We start from the raw sequence: 25,496 nt of genomic DNA on the forward strand, positions 1-25,496 counted from the left end.
GAGAAAAAAAAGGACTGAAATTTTGCATCTTAGTAATCATTTCTATCATTTATGCTTGTAAGTTACGATAGACAAGTGCTGATGAAAATGTTTAAATCCAGTTACGCATGGCTTGCTTTGTTGCTCATTGTGTTATTTAAAATTCATAAATCCGATGAAAATAGAATGTTGCGTAAATTTTTAAATGCGTCTGACAACGAAACTTTGCTAGATGACTTCCTTAAAGATGAAACGACGACAAATTTATCAAGCAACAGAAGTATGTAGAGCTTTTATAAATTTTTGAGGGTGGGGTAAAATAATCAGAAGCACAACCAATGCTCTAATTTACAATCTTGCCACTTTTAAGGACTTGTTCTCTTTTTTTTTTAGGCTTTCCTCTTGGTTGAAGTTGATCGCAATTGTAATGCAAATTTTTATTTTATTTTAAAATTTGTAACCTGATCAAAAAAACAAAAATCCAGAATTTAGTATTGTTTTTTTTTTATTTATGAATAGGCCAAAATGGAAAGCGGGTCGGTAAAGGTGACTGAACTGGAAAATCAAGAAGTTAAATTGAAGATGATTGTCAATATTTTTCTAAAGACTAGATACTGCAGATAGAGTTCAATGTTTTATTCACGATTTCTAAATTATTATGTCTAAATTAAAATACTATTTTCTATTTGCAAAATGCATTCGAAATTTCTATACTTTGAATGAATCGAAATTTCTATACTTTGAATCTTAAAGAAAAAAAATGATTACTTATTTTTTTTTATTTTTTAGTTCAAGCAGAATATTTTAAAGGAAATAAGAGCTTGCCTTATAATGCGAATCAGCAAAAATCACCAAAAAAGAGAGCGAGTCGTTTAAAGTCACTAGATTATAAGTTAGCCGTCAGGTGTGAAATGAATACCTTTATGAGATGCAGATAATGCTTGCTAACTGATGAAATACTAACAGAAAAAAATTAAATGCTCTCTGCCAATACAGAAAACTAGACACTCATATTGAAAAAAAATACCTCAAGTCAAACGAAAGTTTACTTATTTTAAGAAAAAGAAAGAGGAATAACAAAACTTGTATCGTAATTTGTAATTCCTCCTAAAGTAAAAGAGAAAAATATCTACTGAGAAAAAAGAGTTAATATTATAATTATTAATGGATTTATTTCAAATTTTCTTTTTAATTAAATTTATAATTTTATCATGTGTAAGTCCAATTCTGGCAGATCTGTCGTTAAAAAATTTCCAATATTTAATAAAGAATTTTTTTCAATATTTTTTTTTAAACAAATGAAAATTATTTCTCTGAAAATTGCAAAATTTAAAATTTTGTAATTAGGTAACTGAGAAATCAAATGCCGTGAGAAATGCCGTGAGAATTCTGTGCTTCAGTAAGAACTCCCCTTAAAGTTCATCACAATCTCCTTTATATATTTTCTTATTTTTATATTTTGAAATCTGTTAAATTAGTTACGAAAATATGTTACGAAAATAGTTACGAAAATGTGTTGCAAAATGCCGGATGGTAGAGGAACATTTGAGTTTTATTTTGCATTTTTTTAATAATTATTTTTTTTCGTAATTTCCGTCGCTAATCTCTCTTTTTTTATTTTTTTTTCTCCTTTCTGTGGTGCTATATATATATAATATATATATATATATATATATATATATATATATATATATATATATATAGAACACAAATAATATAAATAATCCACAAATATATCTAAGTAAATTAGTTAGAAATATGTCTGCAGTATGCAAAAGATGCCCGAGGAGAAATGGATTTAAAATTATCAGAAATTCTGGACAAGTGTTTAACGGACAATAGCCTTTTACTTTAAAAACAGTATAGAGAATACCGAGCATTAACCGAGCTTAAAGCGATCAATTTAGAGCATAGTTTCCCAATTGTTAGTTAATTTTTGCCCATTTTGCAAGACAAACACATTTCAACGCTCTTTACAAAAATAAATAAATAAATAAAATGATTAAACAAGGCAGCTAAAAATTATTTAACAAAATATTTTATTTTCCAATTTAAAGTCTTTGAATATTATTATTAGGATATACTTCTCTTGCCTATAAGTTACTAAAATATACCTATGTCCAATATCAAGGAACAATTCTCATAATGAATTTCGATGAAAATAAGACACATTCAAAATTCTTTAGGTTTTTGCCTAAAAATAAATTTAATATGAATTGCAGTTTAAATAAAATACTTTAATAATTGCATATAATTATTAAATTAAAATGATGCCGTTTTCGAAAGTATTATAGTCAACCAGCAATTTGTTGGCAGTGTTTTTTAGTACAGCTTATGAGTAAAATAAATTTCATGAGATTTATTATAAATATAATTAGGTATTTTGCATTGGGTAGTAAATTTGAAGTTAATTATATTTTGAATTTTTAAATGAAAAAAAAATACTTATATATAATTATTATCATACAAACAAGTAAATTTAAAAATATATTCAAAACTTTCTTATAAAATGACGAAATTTAAATACTTGAAAATTTTCAAGTAACAATTTTCAAATACGTTTTTGAAAATAAATAAAAAAATTGTATAATTATCTTCTTAATGACTAGCATCCTGATTTAAGAAAGTATCTCCTTTAGAAAAATAAAAAAGCGGTAGCTCATGTGTTTAGTTAGAATTATTTATCTCGTTGATACAATATGATTCTGTCTGTCATAATATCTTAATAATAAAAAAAAGCAATTCTTAATTGCATCTGTAGTATAATTATAGTGATACGTTTCTCAATTGCTCAGTAATAAAATTTTTAGAAGTTTATTTGTCCAGATGTGCAAGATCTCATAGCTGCAAATTTAGTAAATATATATATAATTCTTATAAATTGTTAAGAAGTTACCAGTCCTTTTCTTTTCAGTTAATATTCTATGCGTCTGCAATTTTGATGATCACAACTGCGGCTACTCGTCTACGAAATACGAGTCTATGCAGTGGGAATGGAAGAATTACCGATCATTTTACGAGGATAAAGTCGAAATATTGAAAGATCATACGAAAAAAACAGAAAAAGGTAAGTAAACGTAACTTAATAAAACTATCTCTAATCAGATTATTTAAAAATTTATAAACATCCATGAGAAATAAAAGAAATCTTAGTGGTGGGTTGATAAATATTTCCTATTTTACTTGTCTAAAATTGCACGAGGAGAAATTATAAGTTTTAAAATGCATTAGTAAAAGCTGGTCATAACCAACTTAAAAAACAAGCTGAAAAATCTTGCAGCGCAACAATAGACTTCCAGGTGAGAATTGTTCATTAGAAAGTTTTGGCCCCAATTTCGCAAGTAAAGACATCATTTTTGCCTTCCATTTCGTTTGGTTGTTACGTTGCACTAGAGCTACATTGATAGACTATGGCGAGTGCTCAGGATTCATCTTGAATGATAATCCTAGTACAATACTGTGTCATGCGCACTGCATTACCGCAATGTAGATCATATTTACGCGTTTCTTTTGCTGACTTTTGACCAGAGTCCCATTGTGGCTCTTTTGATTGCAGGCTGTCTCACTGGACACGATTCATAGTAACACCTTCTAGAAGAGAGAAGGCCTCCGCACGGGTTACCATAAACGAGAAATTGTATCCTTTAGTCGTCCGAACGTTTTAAAAATTTTCGTTTTTCACTCCGGCAGCGCAGTTGAGTATCCCGAACGCAATGACATCTTACTTATTTAATCACCACTGCGCATTTTGTCTTAATTATCTGTGCTGTGGCCTTCTGTCTTTTACAATACGTTTTTCACAGACACTAGAGGAATCTATTTTAACACATTGCACTCACGCAACTTCAGCAATAACATAACCAAAAAAAATTTCAGCTGTTAATCACTACAACTTAAAGAAGCGGTTGATGAAATATAATCAACGTTAGCAGAAACTTGTCGCCATAGCTACAATTTTTCTATAATTTTTGACCATTGTAAATTAATGTAGTCTTGAATGTGTTTATATTAGTAATAATGAAGGGGTTCCATCTTTCAAAAACAAAGGGAAACTGAAATAGTTTCTAGTATCACGTTCAAAGTTTTCTCTACGGTGATAGAAAACTAGAATACATTCCAGCTTAAAAGCGAGAATTCTCATAATCTGGTACGAATCGGTTGAAGTTTTAATATCTGCCGTACCAGTTCGTACTTTTCGATCAATTTAGTGCTCACAACTTCCCGAACAAGTTATTGTAAGGGTAGACTATAGTTGAGGGTGCCCCTTGATTCTCGCCAAGCTGGGAGATGTTGAAACCCAATTGTGATTCTGATTGGTTTACATTTTAGTGTTATTTTTAAATGTTCAACGGTATATGTAATTTCAGAGGTTCGTTAGTTCTACGTTGGATACCCGCTGGTAAGGTTACTTTTGATTCTGGTCAATAAGGTATGTGGGCAATCATAAAAAGAGACTTTAGAAAAAAATGTCACCGCTAGTCCGGTATTACAGACTCCATTTTCGATTCGTATTTTGTCGAATTTATGTGGCGATGATGGTACACAGATTCTATTCATGATAAATTTAGACAGTATTTAACTGTTCTTAGAGAATTCTTAGCACCTAAATCAGAGAATATTCAAGCTTAATGAAGAAGTGAGTAGTTTTTTTCCTTTTCTTTCTGCGCCTACTCCACAAATTTTTGTTTCGATTCAAAATGCATTTTGTCGGGTTTATTAATTTTACTTATATTGGGTTCATTGCAAGTTTAGGCCGATGTTTTGTTGAAATTTTTCAATGTTTTATTGAAATATCATTATGTTTTGGCCGCCAATCCTGTTGCCTGTTGTTGTGTTCCGAGCAAACGGGAATGGTATATTTTTCCCGTTAGTATATTCTCAAGTATATTTTTCCCGTTATGTAAATATAGTTTCTTTTTGTTTCTTTCAGGGGGTTTCTGGTTCATCCTTGACCCACCCAATGAAATGGAAATATCTCAAAAAGTAGTACTAGAAAGTGGGGCATACCCTAAACCAGCAAAATCATTAAATTGTCTCCAGTTTTATTTCTATTGGACTTATCATGCTCATTCTTTCAGATTACCGAAGGAACAACGGAAAACATATGTACAAGTCTATGTTACAGAAGGTAACTTTTAATATTATTTAAAATTTCATTTATCAAGCAAAATCCCAGACTGCTGCCAAAACGCAATAAATTGTAGAAAGGTAAAAAAGGACATTTATGCTTAGATTAATTTGATATTTGCTAGTGTTGTCAGTTAGAGAATTTATTTAAAAACTTTAAGACTTGAGAAAAATCTCTGAGCCCTGAGGAAACGAAAGTTAAGAAATGTTTTTTAATGTTTCATATTTTCTATAACTTTGCACTTTTATAATCGAATGTCATAGAAACGTAACTTAACCACTTCAGAGCCAATGCATCCATTAGAAAGCATTTTAAATTACAGGATACCCGGAAGCTGGAAAAAGTGAAAGAGTGGTAACGAACATTTCTCAAGACTGCTTAAAATTTCTTAAAATAATTATAGAAAATTCATAAAATAAGTTTTCTAAAATCAGTTTTGAAGTTTTCACTCTACGATAAGTGAAATGAATTTTTTTTTCAGGTATGAATACTTCGAAGTATGTATATTAAAATAATAGCTACCATTTTAAAATAATTTCCAGGCAGTGCTTGAGGATGCCATTTTGGGTTCAAAGAGGATAAAGAAAACTACTAAGGAAGAGAGAAGGACGTTACTAAGATATCCGAGAAATGAAATTATTATTTTTTGGTAGTAGGATTTTGATACCATAGCAGTTAAAAACATTTGACAACTTTTGCTTTTTAAAGTGCGTGGTGATTATTTTAATTATGAAATTGTTCAATAAATTCCCCATTCATGCTTTTTTTCTCCATTGTTTTTTCTTAAATTTTTTTATTTATTTCATATCTTCTTCTATCAACTCAAAATTAAATCTATTACCTTGCATTTTAACTCATTTATTCCTACCACCCCGTTTGCTTAACGCCGATTATTTTTCTCTCTATGGTGGATAAACATTTTAAACTAAAATATCTCTCCTGCAGCATTATTAAAGGCGGTTATTTAGTATATAAAACAGATTTGTAAAGTACTTTTAAAATATAATTTTGAATTGATTTTTTTTTAAAAATTGGCATAATTAGCAAAGTTAATGAATACAGTAATTATAGTGAAAAGTACTTTAATACCACACTTAATGAAGCAACAAATTTTTATGGTAGTTATAGTAAGGAAAATTTTTTAACTCATGTTTCAAAGGGATCGGTAGAGACCTAAATATCAAAATCGTGAAATAATCTTGAAAAATAATGTCTTGACTAAGCCAAGTTATGCTTAAAAACCTGATTGCGTCTGCTTCTTTTTGTTTTAGAAAGGATTATACATTATCAATTACCTGATTGCGTCTGTTCTTTATTGTTTTAGAAGGATTATATATGATTAATAACCTGATTGCTTCTGTTGTGATTGCGTTATTATTAATAACCTGATTGTGTTTATTGCATCAGAAGGATAATATATTATTAATAACCTGATTGTGTTTGATCTTTATTGCCTTGGAAAGATTATATATTATTATTAATAATTTGGATTATGTCTGCTTATTTTTGCTTTAGAAGGATTGTTATTATAAAATGTGAACAAATCTATAAAAATAAAATGACACAGAGAAAGAGAGGTAGTAATAACGACTAAAAAATGTCTTTATATTTAATCTAAGTGAAAAAATGTTTCAAAATTACTGTATTTTAAAGAATGAAGATTCGTATGAACTATTGATTCCTTTCTCATCCAATGCGTTGAATTTTAGGGATCAAATTAATATAGTTTACAATAAGGGGCAGTAGTGAAAAGTGAATAAAGCGATTTTATTTTCATAAAGGATTATGAAAATATAGTTTACAATTTTAACATTGAAATAAAAATATCTACAAAATGTTCTAAATGTGTTATGTGTTTATTTCTGCAAGAACTGGCATTTTTCGAATTTGAATTGAGCTGTTAGTCCCAGTACTTATTATAAGTTTAATACTAACAATTTAATACTATCAGGTTTCATATTAGCAGGTTTATTCTATCATATATTAGGCATTTAATGTGACTTGCGGAAATTTTGCTACCGATTGCTTTAATTACAGGCCGGCAGATACAAGACAGAAAAGAACCCATAAAAGAGAAAAGACTGGTAGTAAAACTATTTCATTTATTTACTTCGGAAGGAGTCTTATGATCCTTACAACTACGAGTGATTAATAGTAATAATCTATATTTATCTGTAAGAAGTTCTACGAGCAAATAAACATATTATAATCGAAACAAAGCTGTAGACGGATGAAAACTATCTGTTAGCAAACAGAAAAATTAAATAAAACAGTTTTGATACAAATTTTTTTTCTTTCCAAGTAAGAATGAATTAGAAAAAGTCTTGTTTCTAAACGCAAAAGTAGCCGCCATGTGTCTTGTAGAAATATCATTACCCTGCTTTTCAAGATTTAATTTGGTCACTTTACCTAACACATTTTTCAAAATACTATTAAGACCGGGATAGCCTGGTTGGTAGGGCGCTGGGCCCATGTCCAAGAGTTCGTGGGTCCGATCCAGCATTCCGAAGACTCCCCGTGTAGTCAAATGGTGACCGATGCACGTTAAATCCGCCTAGTCGCAAAGTTCTCCATGTTCCCATAACAGATCAATACCTCGGGGGTACGGATCCAGAAGTTTCCTAGTCTTCTGAATTGGTTCAAAATTACAAGGCTACGGAGTTGAACATTAGTAGTCGTAATCCCGAAAATTATTTCGACTGTTCAACGACGGATACAAAAAAAATACTACTATTAAAAAAAACAGAATTCGAATTTGTATGCCAGTGGCTGTCAATTTTTTTAAATTTCGTTTCGAAATCCTAAAGAATTGAGCTTCATTTAGCGAAACCTCGACTTATAAATTAAGCCCATTAACAACTATTAATATACAAACAGAAAAAAAACGGATTATGAATTAAATTAGTCGACATTTTTTCATTGTTTTATCAAAAACAGTCTTACAATTTGTTTTTATGTTTGCATGTTTTTTTTTTCGAAGCCCTTTCGCCAAGAAAAATTAAAAAGCCGCAGTTTAAATGCCTTACATATAAAGCGCAGATATAATTATATACTGTTTATGTCATATTGCTGTAAAGAGTTATCTGAGCTTCAGAACGGACAAATAACAAACTAACTTTTCTAACTTTTAAAAGAAAAAATCTTCTATTTGGCGACATTTTCCCCCCTCGAAGAAAATTAATAAAATCGATGTAAAATTTCCATTTTTTTACAAATTTTTATGAGCCCATATAAATTATCATTGGAGTAAGTATTTAATGTATTTACATAATAATAATTTAAAGTATTTTTATATTGTTTTTATTATTAACGTATAATTACTGGCTTGACTGTGATTTCGATGTAAATATGAATACTGAAGAAGGAAAAATATTTTGTGACGTCTGGAGACACCTGCATAGGCAGGATATGGAAATCAATCCGACCACAAACATCAATAGAGACAGTTTTTGCAACCCATGATTTGAAATGTGCTGTTTAACGGAGTCAATCCAGAAAGAAAACGCCTTTGACCAATGGGTAACCAGTGATCGTAATAAAACGAATAGAACTTTGAATATTCAAAATTGGTGATTGCTATCTTTTATAAAAATTTTTATGTTTTATACCTGTATCCGAAAAATGACCAAAGATTTGAAAAATATATTTATTAGTGTTTTTTCAATTGTTTAATTTGATGATATTTACTAATGCAATTGCTTGCAAATGCATTGTTTTTCGTAATTCCTTTTCGTTTTCGTATTTTACTATTGCAATATATTGTTATCGGAAAGTATATAGATTTATTTAAATTCTATTTCTTTTTTCATTGGCATTTTACTTAACCGCATGACGCAGAATTTTTATTCGACACATTTTTCATACTTTTTCATTGTTTTTGTATTAATTTAGGTAAAAATAAGTGAAAAACATTACAATTAGGTTTTTATAAATTGTTCAGCATTAATTACCGGTGTCTTTTTATGATTTAACGAGAAACTCATCTAAATGCGAACACTTTCAAACAGTAATTTTTCAAATTTAAACTTATTAGCAGTTATTTAGATCCAAGAGAGACAGTTATTCACTATTAAAATTATTTTTAATTTAAAATTTAATTTAATTTAAAAAATCCTAATCTTTATTTTAAAAAATTCCTTAATTTTAATTTAAAATATCAATTTTAATAAAATATTGAATAAATATAAATTTTATTATAATTATTAACATATTATTATTATAATATAAATAATATGTTATAATTATATAATTATTAATAACTATATAATAATATATTATAAAATATTATAATATAGCTATTAATATAATTTAAAACATAAATTTTTGATTATGAATGAAAAAAAATACTACTTTTGTTGGATTTTATATATTAGTACAAATATAATTTCGATAATCTAACCGATTTTTTTAGTAGCTATTATACTATATTTTATAATTAAAAAAAATACCAAAATATTCTTTTGTCTGTAAATAGAACTTCACAAATGTTAAAGAGACATTGGTGTACCAGATGTGTTGAAGGGTTAAATAATTTCTCAAGTAAACCAAAATATTATATAAATAATAGATTATTAATTGGATAAAAAGATAGCTGCAGGTTTCAAAAATCAAAAGTGGTTAAAAACCACGGATTGTATGCGACCAGGTCACAAAAAGAATTATTAAGGGATGATTTAAAAACACCTGCTTGATCAAGTGCAATATTTTTACGAATCTATTTCCGCAATATAATTCTGAAGATTGTATGATGCTAGGTGAGAATTGCCAATATAAATTTTCGTGTTTGTTTTTTTCTTAGAAAGAAGTTCTAAAATTGCAAACTATACAGGGGATAATAAAAAGTGGACGAAAGTGAATGTCGAAGTTGAAATGGAAGGTAAATATCAGGTAAAGTGTTTTAAAACTAAAAATAATTATAAAAAATTAAATTAGTTGTGAAGTTTAATGTAACAACTAGTAAAAAATTATATATTGTTATCTTAGGTTTGTATATGCTTCAATTAAGTGTTCCAAGATAACTCAGGCTTAAGGAAAATTGGCAGTACGGCTTGTTTAATAAGATTTTACAGTGTGGCCCCTGGCTACTAAAAATTTAAGAGTGGTAGAAATTAAATTCATTTTCAAATATTTATAATTTATTTAATTATTCAATTATAATTACCACTATGACTTACTTTTCAGATTAGCCACATTGAAAATAAAATCATTTTATCTAATTTGTAGCAATGGCTTCCTGAAAAAGATAGGCTAGAAGAAGTTGCAAATTAAAACTATTTTAATAAAATTTCGCCATTAATTAGTCCCCACTTTTAACATTATTGGATGCTTTTGTCACCCCTGTATTTTAGGAAAAGAAAATTTTCTGGTTTCATTGGCAGTTCGCGAAGTTTTAGTGTTCACTTAAAAATTCAATTTAATTTGTATGACTTAGAAAATTTCGAACTTAAGCCTAAGATTTCGAAGTCCTTTTTTCAAAATTTTTTACGGAACTATTTAAATTAATTTTTAAAAAAATCTATAGTTTGAAAACTGTCTAACTAAAGACATTTTCCTGCATCTAAGTATGTGTATTAAGTATTAAGATAAGTATTAAGATAATACAGATATAAAAAATTCGGTAAATACTCACAGCAAAACATTTGCAAAATAGTACAGCTATAATAGGTCCTTAGCAGGAAGAACATGTTATTTTCCACAGATTGCTAACAAATATATTTAAAACAAATACGATTTATAACACATACAACGATTTATAACAAATTTTTATTTTGTAAAAAAAAAAAAAAAATGAAAAAAACACAGACACACACATCTAAATAATGCAGTGTAAGGAATTCATTAGTAAGAAGAACACATTAGTTATTTTGCTTTGGTTACTGCGTTTTATAATTTATAACATGCCATTATTTTGTAAAAAAACATTTATTAAACATCTCTTAAATAATTCAATTTAAGGAATTTATTGTAGCAAGAAGGTAATAATACATTTAGTGTAAATTATTACGTTTTATGACTTCCAACGTAATTTTCAGTTGTAAAAAATTTTAAATCGAATTAAATTTTAATCAGTTTATTTAACTTATTTTTATTTTTGCCGAAAACGGACAAAATGCGATTACATTGAAATGCTCAATATATCTGCTACTATAGCATATGCAGCAACTTTTCCCTCTTTATGTGTGTTTTAATAAGAATATTCGAAGATGAAATAGTTTTTTCAGCAATGTTATATTTACTTTCGAAATTTTTTTCCCTTAAATTAGGAAAACCACGATATGCAGGATTTGGAAGAAAGTAGGAAAATACTACTATCCTAACTCTAAGTAAATAACTATTCTTTTAGCAGCAAATGTTTTGGAGGATTTAACAAATTCGATTTCGAATTTGATCTTTTTAATTCATGGATTTATTAATTTAACTCAACATGATTTTTTCTACCACTAAATGCAAATTCATATTAATCTTATATTAAAAGTAAGGTACGTATTAAAAACGACTGCAATGCAACGAAATTGCAATGACTTATTTTATTAACAATTGCGTTTTAATTTGTCTTTCAAGACCACTTGAAAAATACTTCATTTGAAACAGTGAAAATAGGCTGGTCTTCAATAGTAATGTCTAAGCTTATATCACTTCACAAGCCTTCTTACTGAAACTTTACCAATGAACAATCAGTTACTAATAGCAATAAACTAACACATTTATACTTTATATAAACAAATTTTCTTTTAGCAGCAGATGCTTTGGAAGATTTTACTTGGAAATCTGTTTGCACAGTTCAAAAGAAAATACTAGAAGTGTTTAGAAATGGAGTACTTTTAATCTACGCAAAATTTGAATCGGAAAAATACTCACAGGAAGTGAAAAGCTTCTTTACTTTTCCAAAACCACTTAAAATAAAAAAAATATTTTAATCTAACATTGCAATACTAGAGAATACTTTTAAAATTGCTGGTATTAAATACCAAGCAAGAATTTACTAACTTACAGCGTTTATTTTTGTCGACGTGGTAAAAATGGTATTTCTAAAAACTTCAAGCATCTTTAAAAAAGTGTAGTGTCAACAGTTTGCAGTGAAAAATCTTTATACATATATATATATACAATATATATATATATATATATATATATATATATATATATATATATATATATATATATATATATATATATATATATATATATATACTATATATATATATTCTTTTTTTTTTTTTTTTTTCTTTTCTTCCCCCCTTTTTTTTCATGTGTCTATAATTTTCCTTTTTTTATCTTCATTTTGAACTTATCTAATGAGTTCTGTTTACTTGCAGCTTATGCGCAATAAATGAAACTTATTGTTTTTCTTAATTTTCTTCGTGTTTTCTTGTATTTATTATGAAAAATATGAAATATGAAATGAATATATGAATATGAATATGATATATGAAAAATATCCGTCCATGTAAGTTGAACTGATTTTGCTGCTCGCTTTATAGTCTCCCCTTTTTAATGTTTTTTATTTTTATTTTTTTTATTATCTGTTTTTACATGTTATTTTTACTTATTTGTACTTTTTGTGATCTATTTCATTTGTTGTTATTTTTCAAAAAAATTTTTTGAGTGCTCCTCACACTATTGTATTAATTTATTTAGCTTTGGCTTTAGTGATACAATATCAGAAAGCACTCTGTTTTGCGGATATAATCGTGTGGGCTGAAGAAAAGATTATATCCTTTATTTTCCGGTTTTTTAATTAACATTTCATGATTTTTTTTATTTTTTAATTTTTTTAAATTTTTTTTTTTTTTTTTTTATTTATTATTATTTTTAATAAACTGTTGTTTGTTATTTTTTACTTATTATTTCCCCCCCTTTTTCATATGTCTATTATTTTTCTTTGTTTTATTCTTCGTTATGAACTGCTCTTTTCATAACGAAGAGATGCAAAAGAAAAAGAGATGCTCTTTTTTGTGGATATAATCGTGTGGACTGATGAAAAGTTTATACCTTTTATATTCCGGATTTTTTAAAAAGAAAAAAATCATCCTTTTTTTTCAATTGTTTGTTATTTTTTTCCATTATTATTTTTCTTCCCCCCTTTTTTTCATGTGTCTATAATTTTCCTTTTTTTATCTTCATTTTGAACTTATCTAATGAGTTCTGTTTACTTGCAGCTTATGCGCAATAAATGAAACTTATTGTTTTTCTTAATTTTCTTCGTGTTTTCTTGTATTTATTTATTTTGTTGTAATATATATATATATATATACATACACACACAGGTGAAATTTTTAGCTTTTTCGAACTATGAAAGATCCATTGTGGCTGTAGACGATGTGACCATTTTGGAAGGAAGTTGCCCAGGTAATGGAATTTCCTATTAAGATTCATAGTTGCCATCTTGGCAAACAAGCTTTATATATTCCCTGTAGTAGCAATGGTCAAAACAAACATAATCTTAACTAACTCAATTTTTATAGAGCTTCATAAGTATTCTATCTATATACACATATTGAACTTTTGCAAAATATTTCATAAATGGGTAAAAAATTAAGAACGAAATCTTTCAGAATTCCTCTTCTGTTGTTCCAAATCCAATTATTAATCGGAAACTGGGCACCTGGGCCACTAGGTTGACCTTATCCGATGCATTGTGAACTTGTTTAATGTTTGCAATATCACTTTGTGGTCAGCTGACCTGACGTTTTGGTAGCTAAATCTTTCAAATTTCGGATAAATTTTGTCAATATGTATTAAATGTCCTAACAAGAGGATATTCGTAAAAAGTGCAGCTTTTTATGAAGTTTTGAATCATTTGCAGGTAATACCGGTGTAATAATTTTAAACAATCATTTGCATATAGTTTGATATTACAATCAGGAACGTATCTCGATTCAATTGAGAGACATTCAATTGAGAGACAAGACTATCTGCCTGGATACAAAAAGAAAAATTATAAAAAATTTATTAAATTATAACAGTATTTCTTACAAAAAAGATATTTTTTTGTTTTTTGAAATTCATGAAGTGCAATCAGAACGGAAAATATATTTGTTTTTTAGTTTATTCGTCATCAAGCTGGTTAATGTATATTTAAGGTATGACTGGTTGCGATGGCTATGGAGGCCATGAAGACTGTCGAAAGAAGGAACAATTCTTTACTTGCATTGATGCTGTAAAAGATGTGTCCTCAATACTCATGTGACTGGCTTCCTGATTATAAATTGACAAACTGGAAATGCATAGATAAAAATATTCATTTATCACTTTCTTTGCATAAAAGAAAATATATATTGTATGTAATAAAGGAAAATACAAATGAAAAATTTAAAAGGGGAAACAAAATTCCTTATTTGCATTTAAACGGGATCTCCTTTGCCTTAGCTAAAACTGGTTGTGAAGACTATGGTGGGTTTGATGATTGTCAAAGGTATGGAGACTTCTTCACTTGCATCAATGATAAACAAAACGTATCTAAATACTCATGTGACTTCCTATTTGGATACAAAATGATCAAAAAAGAATGCATTGGTAAAAATATTCATTTATTACTTTTCGTTTCGTGAAAGAAGAAAATATATTCCTCTTTTTAAATTCATAGAAAGGAATTTGAGAAATTCCTTATTTGCATTTAAGCTGGATCTCCTTTGCTTTAGCTAAAACTGGTTGTGAAGACTATGGTGGGTTTGATGATTGTCAAAGGTATGGAGACTTCTTCACTTGCATCAATGATAAACAAAACGTATCTAAATACTCATGTGACTTCCTATTTGGATACAAAATGATCAAAAAAGAATGCATTGGTAAAAATATTCATTTATTACTTTTCGTTTCGTGAAAGAAGAAAATATATTCCTCTTTTTAAATTCATAGAAAGGAATTTGAGAAATTCCTTATTTGCATTTAAGCTGGATCTCCTTTGCTTTAGCTAAAACTGGTTGTGAAGACTATGGTGGGTTTGATGATTGTCAAAGGTATGGAGACTTCTTCACTTGCATCAATGATAAACAAAACGTATCTAAATACTCATGTGACTTCCTATTTGGATACAAAATAAACCAAAAAGAATGCATTGGTAAAAATATTCATTTATTACTTTTCGTTTCGTGAAAGAAGAAAATATATTCCTCTTTTTAAATTCATAGAAAGGAATTTGAGAAATTCCTTATTTGCATTTAAGCTGGATCTCCTTTGCTTTAGCTAAAACTGGTTGTGACGACTATGGTGGGTTTGATGATTGTCAAAACTCTGGAGACTTCTTCACTTGCATCAATGATAAACAAAACGTATCTAAATACTCATGTGACTGCCTACCTGGTTACAAAATGAACAAAAAAGAATGCATTGGTAAAAATATTCACCTGTCACTTCATGAAAGAAAAAAACATATTCCTTTTTCTGAATTCATAGAAGGCAATTTGAGAATGAAAATAAAATTCTTTATTTGCATTTAAACCGGATCTTCTTTGCTTTAGCTAAAAAAAGGTTCTGAAGACTATGGTGGGTTTGATGATTGTCAAAACTCTGGAGACTTCTTCACTTGCATCAATGATAAACAAAACGTATCTAAATACTCATGTGACTGCCTACCTGGTTACAAAATGAACAAAAAAGAATGCATTGGTAAAAATATTCACCTGTCACTTCATGAAAGAAAAAAACATATTCCTTTTTCTGAATTCATAGAAGGCAATTTGAGAATGAAAATAAAATTCTTTATTTGCATTTAAACCGGATCTTCTTTGCTTTAGCTAAAAAAAAGGTTCTGAAGACTATGGTGGGTTTGATGATTGTCAAAACTCTGGAGACTTCTTCACTTGCATCAATGATAAACAAAACGTATCTAAATACTCATGTGACTGCCTACCTGGTTACAAAATGAACAAAAAAGAATGCATTGGTAAAAATATTCACCTGTCACTTCATGAAAGAAAAAAACATATTCCTTTTTCTGAATTCATAGAAGGCAATTTGAGAATGAAAATAAAATTCTTTATTTGCATTTAAACCGGATCTTCTTTGCTTTAGCTAAAAAAAGGTTGTGAAGACTATGGTGGGTTTGATGATTGTCAAAACTCTAGAGACTTCTTCACTTGCATCAATGATAAACAAAACGTATCTAAATATTTATGTGACTGCCCACCTGGATACAAAATAATAAACACATCATGCATTGGTAAAAATATTCATTTATCACTTTTCTTTGCTTAAACGAAGAAAAAAATCTGAATCTGCGAAAAGCTATTTGAAGATAACTAATGATGGTAAAAATAAGCAATTTTCTGCTTTAATAGCGTCTTTCTGTTGTGTAGCTGCCACAAGAAAATATACTTACGTTTTATCTGTTTAAGTAATGTCAATAAGACACGCACGTTTTCGACTTCAGAAAGTCCTTTTTTTTCTTTTCCATACTTTTGATCTCAAAATTGAGTACGTATTGATGATAAATTCAATTTTCATAATCTATCAAGAAAACTATTAGCTAAAAAAGGTAAACAATATTAGCTTGCAGTTGTTTAAATCAAATCAAAAAGAGTTTACTTATTTCCTTAATTTGCATATAATTTCTTAGTTTGTATCTGTGAATTCAAAAGTATTTATATTAAGGAATATACTATGCATATAAAATATGCTCTAAATCTAATATCTACTGTGCATGCAACAATTTAAATAATTACACTATTAACTCTTTTCATTGAATCGTACTCCATCTGCAATAAATTTATGAAAAAATATCGGTCTACGGTATTTTGAAGTTCTAAAATGCTATAACAAAACGTTCTGATTCTAAGCTAGCGATAAATATTTATTAATGTCCAACTAATGGTTGTTTTATTGATTAAGAAATATTACTGATTGAAATTATACAGACTAATTAAATAATAAAATGTTAGGTTACCTATGTATAACGAACTTGATAAATCGTAATAACATCTTTTAGATTACAGTGAAAGTCCATCTACTATCACACCTTCATTAACTGCTACAAATACTTTAACGCAAGTAATAAATGATGAAACTTCGACTGAAATCACTTCAAGTATTAGTACAATTGATAAGGAAACTATTAGAACATCGATCACCACCGAGAGAGGCAGTGAGACTCAGCCCACTTTAACAACAACAATGAATTTGATTATTGAACCAACAAACAAAAGTAAGCAATTTCACCTCTCTAAAAGTAATTTTTTTTCTAATTTGACAACTATCAACCACATTATTTAAAAAATTAAAAAACCAATAATATATAAATGCTCTGTTGGGTATTTTAAATGTAGATAAAAGCCGTCTTTAGTTCAGACAATTTAGAATACATTCAGAGTTCTAACGGTTTATTGTTTATGCTCATTAATAAAAACACCATTCAATGATCAATTTTCCTGGTTTAGTTAACACGTTGAGCTCCGCGTCAACCACCGGTGGCTGACACTGAAATTACATTTAGGCCGCGTCAACCACCGGTGGCTGACACTGAAATCACATTTAGGCAGAGTCAACCACCGATGGCTGACACTGATATTACATTTAGGCTTCGTCCGCCACAGCTTGTTGACACTGACCTTTCAAATAAGCCGCGATAAACAGCTGGCTGGCAGCGTATAACATGATATAGAACTATAAAATTTACACTCTCTTATGGAATTGTAGAAAATTTATTCAAAATTTACTTAATTATTGTGATTCTTTGTTTAATAAATTCAATTTAGTAGATTTTCATTCACCACTATTTTTAAACAATTCGTAGGCATATAAAATTCACTATTTATTTTCAGCTATGGTATGCGTTCAGCATTTCTGATGCTAGATATAGCAAAAGCATTCGATCGGGTTTGGCACCAGGGCATCATCTTCAAGCTGATAAAACTGAAATTCCCATCTGGTATCATAAAAATCATACAAGCCTACCTACATAATAGAACTTTTCAAGTGAGCTTTAAACATATGAAGTCAACAAACAGAAAAGTAACAGCAGGAGTGCCCCAAGGAAGCATTCTTGGGCCCATATTATTTATATTATTTACCCCCGACTTTCCTGTCGATAAACAAGACTTTAACAGCATCACAGCACTTTTCGCAGATGACACTGGAATCGTAGTGAAGTCAAAAAACCCCAACATTGCCCTACAAAAACTCCAAGGAAAACTGAAGGAAATCGAAACATGGTGTCTAGACTGGATATTCAAAGTAAACGGACAAAAATCAAAACTACTAATCATTCAGCATAAAAGAAAAACCATCCTCCCCAAAAATCAAATTGTTCTCTTTAATGAAATTATTCCCATAGTCAAAAGCGCAAAATATCTTGGTCTGGTCATTAACAGTAAATTTAATTGGAAAGATCGCGTCGAAACAGTTATCAACAAAGCACAAGCAGCCTGCCACAGATTACAAATCTTTCTTCAGAACCATAAAATGGAACTTAGACTTAAACGTTTACTTTACATCTCAATGATCCGTCCCATCCTGACTTATGCATCTCCAGCTTGGTGCAACATCTCTACATCACTCCTTAAAGAACTCAAAATATGCCAGAACAAAATCCTCAGGAAAATAACAAAAGCAAGATGGTTTATCCGAAATAAAAACATACATCGCAACCTCAACATAGATTTTTTAGATCATCATATTGCAAAGCTAAATTTCAGATTTTTTGAAAAGATCATAAATTGTGACACCGCAGGATTCGACGAAATTTTTACTTTTGAAAACTTAAGAGAAGACATAAACCTCAGGCCGATGGCAGCTTACTTTTGAAGTGACGTAATTTTATCTAAAATTCAAAATACTTAAATTCCTTTTACTCCAATTGCATTCCAATTACCAGAAAGAGCCACCCTAAAAATCACAATTCAAGACAAATGGGAAAAAGGCCGCTAACGGCCCCAGGTGCGTAGATAAATATTGATGATGATGATGATGATGATCAGCTATGGTATGCTAAACCTGCAAAATCTATCTATATTTTTAAATTTAGGTAATAGTTATTTACCGTGTAAAATTAGCGTGGCATTCAACGTGTTAAGACAATTTTTAATATACTCAGAGTTGTAACAGATTTTTGTAAAGCGCCTGCATGGCTTATTGCCATAAGTTTAAGTATTTTTTGTCTGATTCAATAATTCTTAGTGAATTTTCTAATTTGCCTAATTTTATTAATAAGTCCTAAAATACCAGACTGATTAGAAATACTGAAGATTATCTTTAATGAGCCGGAAGAATTACAAAATCCCAGAAAGCCATGCTTCTTAATTATCATACGGCGTGTACAGTGAGAAAAAAACGAATACAGTTTTAATGACTGCTCGGATTTTCATTTTGTTAGAATTAAAAACTAAACAAAATTATATTTTCAATTATTTCTCGGTTATCAAAATATTGATCGTGTATGACGTTCCCGGTGAACAATGCGTTAACTATTTTTCAATGCCCCCCCCCCCTCAATTCATTTCACCAATCAGAATGAAAAATGTTCAGTTTCAAAAAATAATATTTTTTTCTTTATTTTTACAGATCTAACACTAACGTTTGTTGTAGTTAGCTTTTTGGGAGTTACTTTTTTGATGGTTCTTGGTGGAGCCGCATTGGCAGCACTAACGTTTAAAAGGTACATGTCAAGTTAATCACTTGAGTTCTAGATGAATATTTCAATTTATTTTATTGTTCCGAAAAAAAAAAGAATTTTGAAATTAAAAATATGAAAAATAATTAAAGAATATATTTGAAAAAAGTTTAAATTCAGAAATGGAAGGTTTTATTATTAATTAAGACGTCGTATGATTCATTAGTTTACAGCGAAATCAAAATCTGGAAGGAAAAAATGTTAATATAATTATTTTGATTAATTTGCTAGCTTTACTTTTGGCACAACTACTGTAATTCTAAATATGAATCAATAAATGTTAGACATAAATAATTATTATAAATTATTGTAGTAAGCTCGATTTTGCAATTAATGGAATTTTTTTCAAATTAAAAGGTGCGAGTTTTGCTGCTTTAATGACGTGTAAAAAGTTAAATGAAGTTTATAAGTTCAGCAAGTATTTGACAGATCACGTTTCAACGAGTGCTTAAGCTTTCATTTTTAAAAGAAGTATTATCAAGAAAATTTCAACTAATTATAATGTTTGACTAATATTAACCTTTTACTCACTCTTAATTACAAAATCAAGATGGAACCAATTGTAGTCTAAAAAAATAACTTTAAAAGAATGGATGTTAAATTAAAATGTTCAATGTTCAACTTAAATGGCAGCTTGTGTTACTTAAATTATAGATTTTTCTTAAACATTTTAAGTAGTAGCGGGCTGACATAACATTTTAAAACATTTTAAAAGTAGCGTTAAGCATCTTTAGGGAACGTGGCACTAGAAACAATCCTGCTTTCGAGAAAGAAAGTGTAACATTTAGTGATGGTCAATGCTGACATCTTCAATGATTGGAGCACCAATATCCATATCATTTGAAATAAAGCTCTGACCGGTCGTTGGTTATAGGGATGAGACCCTGAGTCTTATTGCAGGCCCTTACGCTGTAGCAATTGGTTAATGGACGACAATTGCAGGCCATATCGCGTTACTTTGGCGAATGATTTCCTTTTGGAAGAAGAAATAACAAGAATAGATTGGCTGACATGTTCTTTGGAGATGAACCCAATCGAGCGTGCTTGGGACATTCTAAGCAGACGAGCTTCCACCACCCCCACAAACTCTCCAAGAACCGGAAAGAGTTCTTCTGAAGGAGGGGGGCAGAATACATCAGTCCCTGAATTATAACTTCAGTAACCAGCCTCAGAATAATAAAAAACCTCATTGACTCGATGCTTCAAAGGCGTTCAACGTTGCTGGCCGTTCGGGAAACTATAAAACGATTTCTTTTTAAGGGAACAACTTTTTTTATTTGTTTTTCTCATATGCACAAATTATGATTTTTCCTTTTGTACCCAAATGCTCAATAAAACGCATTTTCTTCTACAAAACTAATGTCATTTTTATCTCATATAACTTACTAGGTCTGTCGATAATGTGTCAATTATTCAAACAATTCTCCGGGAGCAAGATCAATCCACAACTTCAATATCTTTTAACTGTTTCGAGCAGTGTATTATGGTTTATAAGCAATATGAATAACTATAGAAGATCTTACAGTAATGTTAAGTTTTTATGCGTTGTTAAATTAAGTACATATTGTTCATTTTAATTATTATTTTACTTCAACGTTAAGGAAATTCGTATCTTATTTACTAGCATTGAAACTTCTTTAATTTAAGCGGGATAATTTTCTTTCAATGTTTAATATTTAAAGTTACCAGTTATTCTTTTAATAACCCATATGAGTCATTATTATTTATGACTTCTATCTGTAATATATTTTTTGTCTTGTTTCAGGTTGAATAAATTGTTCCCATAACAAAGAAGTGAAAGAATGTTGCATTGCATTGTTTGATTAACGAGATTATGAGAGCTCTATAAACTTCTTCAGCCATATGAAATATCGCTACAATTTTGAATTTATTAATTTGCAATGATCAAAAATATACTATATATATATAAAGTTAAAAATATAGAGAAGAAAGATAGAAAATTATCTAATAAAGATTAATGAAGAAGAAAATTATTAAAATAAAATATTTGCAAAAATATTTTTAAAAAAATATTAAAAAAAATATTAAAAAGCCGGTAAACTAAATAATAAAAAGATATAATCTCGTCATCAGTTCACACGATTATATCTGGAAAAAGGAGTTAATTTTAATCGGTTTATAGAGGAGTTGATTTTAATTTTAATATAAATAAACTGATTACTTGGAGTTTGAATGTTTCTAAAAACATATATTTAAATACCATTTTTAATCAAAGGAATTGAATAAAAGAATATGTAGTAATTCTATTTATACTAAAACCAAATATACAAACTATTTCAAAATTTGACAAAAAACAATGAACACCCAACTAATGTCATTAAGTATTATATAAGTTGAATGAAATGAGAGTTAATTGTATGATAATATTAATTAACTTACTAAAAACTTCTTTGTGAATTTATATTTTTATCATGTGCAAATGAAATTCGGGCAAATCCGTAGGTAAAAATCGGCGCAAAACGGGCATATCATGTTTCATTTCTTCTTTTCATTTTTTTAATATATGCAAATTTTCTAAAATCATTAAAATTGTATAATTAAATATCAACCTTATTAATTATAAACTTTAAATTATCCAGTATAATATAATTACCTTGCTCACATACATCTTCGGGCCAGTCCAATGTAACTAACAAATCAACCGCTCTTTAGTACTGTTGTAAGAACGCGATATAAAAGATTCCCTCTCATTACGCTTCTAACTCCAGTTGAGCATCTGTTTTCATATTTTGAAATCTGGTAGTCTTATTACGATATTATTTTAAATCATTTTTGAAAGATTCCGCTACGTGTGACTTGAAAAATTCCGTTCATTTGAATTCGCTACTCACTTCATAGAATTCGTTTTATTTTTTGTTCAGTATTTTCTGTTTTTTGCTTGATTGTTTTATTTCGTATATATTTTTAACTTGTGTTCTATTTTCTGAAAAGCTGTAGCAACCCTGTTACACCTCACGGTAATCGACGAAGAAAAAAAATTGAAAAATTAATCTTAGTCCTATATTTTTATATTTAATATAATAATATGTTATGTTTGACAAAAAAGTGTGAAAAATAAATTTTATTCTTTAATCAGGCTTTTGTAAATTTCTTTTCTTCGTTTGCTTTTTTCTATAACAGACACTGTGCATAGATGCCAACTTGCTCCGATTTGTGAAAGAACTTTTACTATTGGTAACGACCTTTAACCCCTTGGGGACGGGTGATTCAGAAAAGCATTTGTATAAAATCAGAATCAAGTTGCAATTAAATAAAAAGCGGTAACTTAAATGTAGTCGTTGCTAATTTGACAGACTTACTTTGCTTTTTCTTTAATTATTGTTAGTTTAATCATATATATAATCAATGTTAGTTCAAAGTATAACTAAATAGTTTTATTTTGAACAAAGTAATGGTGAATTAAATGAATCAAACAATTATAACTCCGCCCACAAATAAACTGCTAAAGAATTACTTTGATTACCAGTTTTATCTTTTTATCCTGATTGATACAGTTTCATGCTGTCACGTATTTGTGACAGTCGGCGCGAAAGGGTTAAGTTTTTTTTAAGTTTAGTATTTCTCATTTTAAGTATTTTTTCCACCACTACATATCACAAATTCAAAGTATGATATAAAATGCAATTTTTGTGCTGTTATCTCATGATGACCCTCTTAATGAGTAGGCGTAATCACCCTTATTGTACAAGTTTGACTATTTAATTCACAACCAATTCATTTAAACTTCTGTATAAAGGGGGACAGGCGGAATCCCTAAACGTGCAATCAGGATAACTTTTTTCCAAGGTTAGACCGTTTCAAGAAAAATTAACCCTTTAACGGGCCCTTTATTTCTAGTAAAGGTAAATTAAAGTATTTTTGGAATTGAAATTGTTTCAAGAACAGTAATTGATATTAAGAAAAAAAACTCATTTAGTTTATAAAAATACCATTTTTTTGGTGGTAAATATATTTAACATGACCTATTAGGAACTTACTGTCTTTTATTTTTCTTTATTTATAAAATAAATTCCTTAAATAATACAAACTTCAAAAGGAATTATGTATTTTATAACTTTTATACGTTTCCTAAAAGTGACAAATGGTTACCAATTTTAAACTCACTTCAAGAAAGCTGAACTTATTGAAAAATGGAAACCTATATTAAAAGTGGTAAAACGTGGTGGTAAGTATGCTTACCACGGCCTTCAAAAGGGTTAAGGAAACTTCCAAGTTACAGGAGGTTGCAAGGTTACTATGCCTATCCCAGCTGAATGAAACTTTTTTCCTTGCAAAGAGCTTTCGAAATAAATCCGTGATGAATTCTGTTTAAACATTTTTACTTCGGTGTCGGAAAGTATTAACTATATTTGAGTTTAATTATATATATTAATTATATGTATTTATATTAATTATATATTGACCTCGGGGAGTGCATAGTGATAAAGAGCGATCGTAGTCAGATAGAGTGTGTCTAATGATCATATATCAGAGTAGCAAGTATCTGAATAGCTAAATCGTAACATTATTATTTCTTAATATTTACAATAATTATAATACTTCTATTTAAAGTAAAAGCAAAGTGACTTTTTGCCAAGAGTTTTTTAAAAACATAAGCATGTTCAAACAAGTCTTCTTCGGTTAATATTTATAACATATGAGCATTTTGTGCCGACTTCTGAAACAGACATTAGAGCAATAATGGTCGGATACGGTGCGTCGTCGATGTTGTTGCCTAAATATTTTGTGACGACTTTTAAAAAAGTAATCATAGTCGGATAGAGTGTGACTAATGATCGTGTATCTGAGAAGCATATGTATCTGAATAGTAAAACTATTAGTGGTTACTGTTGTGAATTATTTCATTAATAGTTACAATAATTATAATGTTCCATTTTTGATTAAAATAAAAGCAAAATGTGCTTCTCTTTTGCCAAGAATTTTTTTTTTTAAAAAAGCATTGAGGAATTCTGTTCAAACAGGTTTACTTCGATAATATTAATAACATTTAGGTATTTTGTGCCGAATTTGAAAGTAGCATTCAAAAAGAGCAATCATCTCGCATGGAGAGAGTCTAAGGACCTTTGGTATTATTTGAATACTTGGTGCTGACTTCGGTTGCAGATTTCTCATTCAGCAGTAAGAAGCTGTAAGTAAGTATTGCACCCAACAATCCTAAAATGGCATTTCTTCGGAAATAAATGATATCTATTCCTGAAAGCACAAATTTCGGAATCTTGTACAAAGTTAGATCCACATCTCCACCATTAAAACTATTTCCCTTCAAAGACCTGGCCTCTATCTTTTCGTAAAAGGCTTTCCGGAATTTTCCGATGTCAATGGGCACTTGACCAGCTCTAAACAAGATGACCACCATTGCCAGCAATGAAGTGATCATGTAGTTGACTGTATCTATATAGTACATTAAAGTGCTTCGATTTGAAGCTAAAAAGCTCCCTGTCGCTGAGAAACACATCCAGAAAAAGGTACTGAACGCACAAAATATTGGTAGTGAGAATGTAGTCTGAATTTCATTTAAATGTCTGAAAATTACAGATCGTTTCACAGCAAACTCTTTTTGAAAACATTTATCGAATTCTTCGGGAGCAGTGCCATTAATATCTCTAATCAATTTGCCAAGATTATCGCAAATCGTCTGGCAAGCAAATAAGTAAGCAAGGGTGATCATATTGCAAACATTGTATAAAAGCGAATACATCAAACGTGCTAAAAAGACAATAACGTATTGAACTGCCGGATTCTTGAATACATATCCAAATGTAT

At 29.1% G+C, this 25,496-nt stretch overlaps 1 protein-coding gene across 1 annotated transcript; it reads left to right on the top strand.

The window, feature by feature from the left end:
- The first annotated feature begins 165 nt into the window (after positions 1 to 165).
- Positions 166 to 22,773, top strand: LOC122271853 (uncharacterized). Its single transcript, XM_071185468.2, has 8 exons — positions 166 to 259; positions 2,894 to 3,046; positions 4,910 to 5,107; positions 9,906 to 9,994; positions 13,375 to 13,456; positions 17,034 to 17,249; positions 19,604 to 19,697; positions 21,478 to 22,773. The coding sequence occupies exons 1-8, from the start codon at positions 166 to 168 to the stop codon at positions 21,497 to 21,499; spliced, it is 948 nt and encodes a 315-aa protein (XP_071041569.2). The 3' UTR covers positions 21,500 to 22,773.
- The last annotated feature ends 2,723 nt before the right edge of the window (positions 22,774 to 25,496 follow it).

Source organism: Parasteatoda tepidariorum, chromosome 5 (assembly GCF_982258835.1).
Source record: "Parasteatoda tepidariorum strain Cologne lab strain chromosome 5, Ptep-v5.0, whole genome shotgun sequence".
NCBI lineage: Eukaryota > Metazoa > Arthropoda > Arachnida > Araneae > Theridiidae > Parasteatoda > Parasteatoda tepidariorum.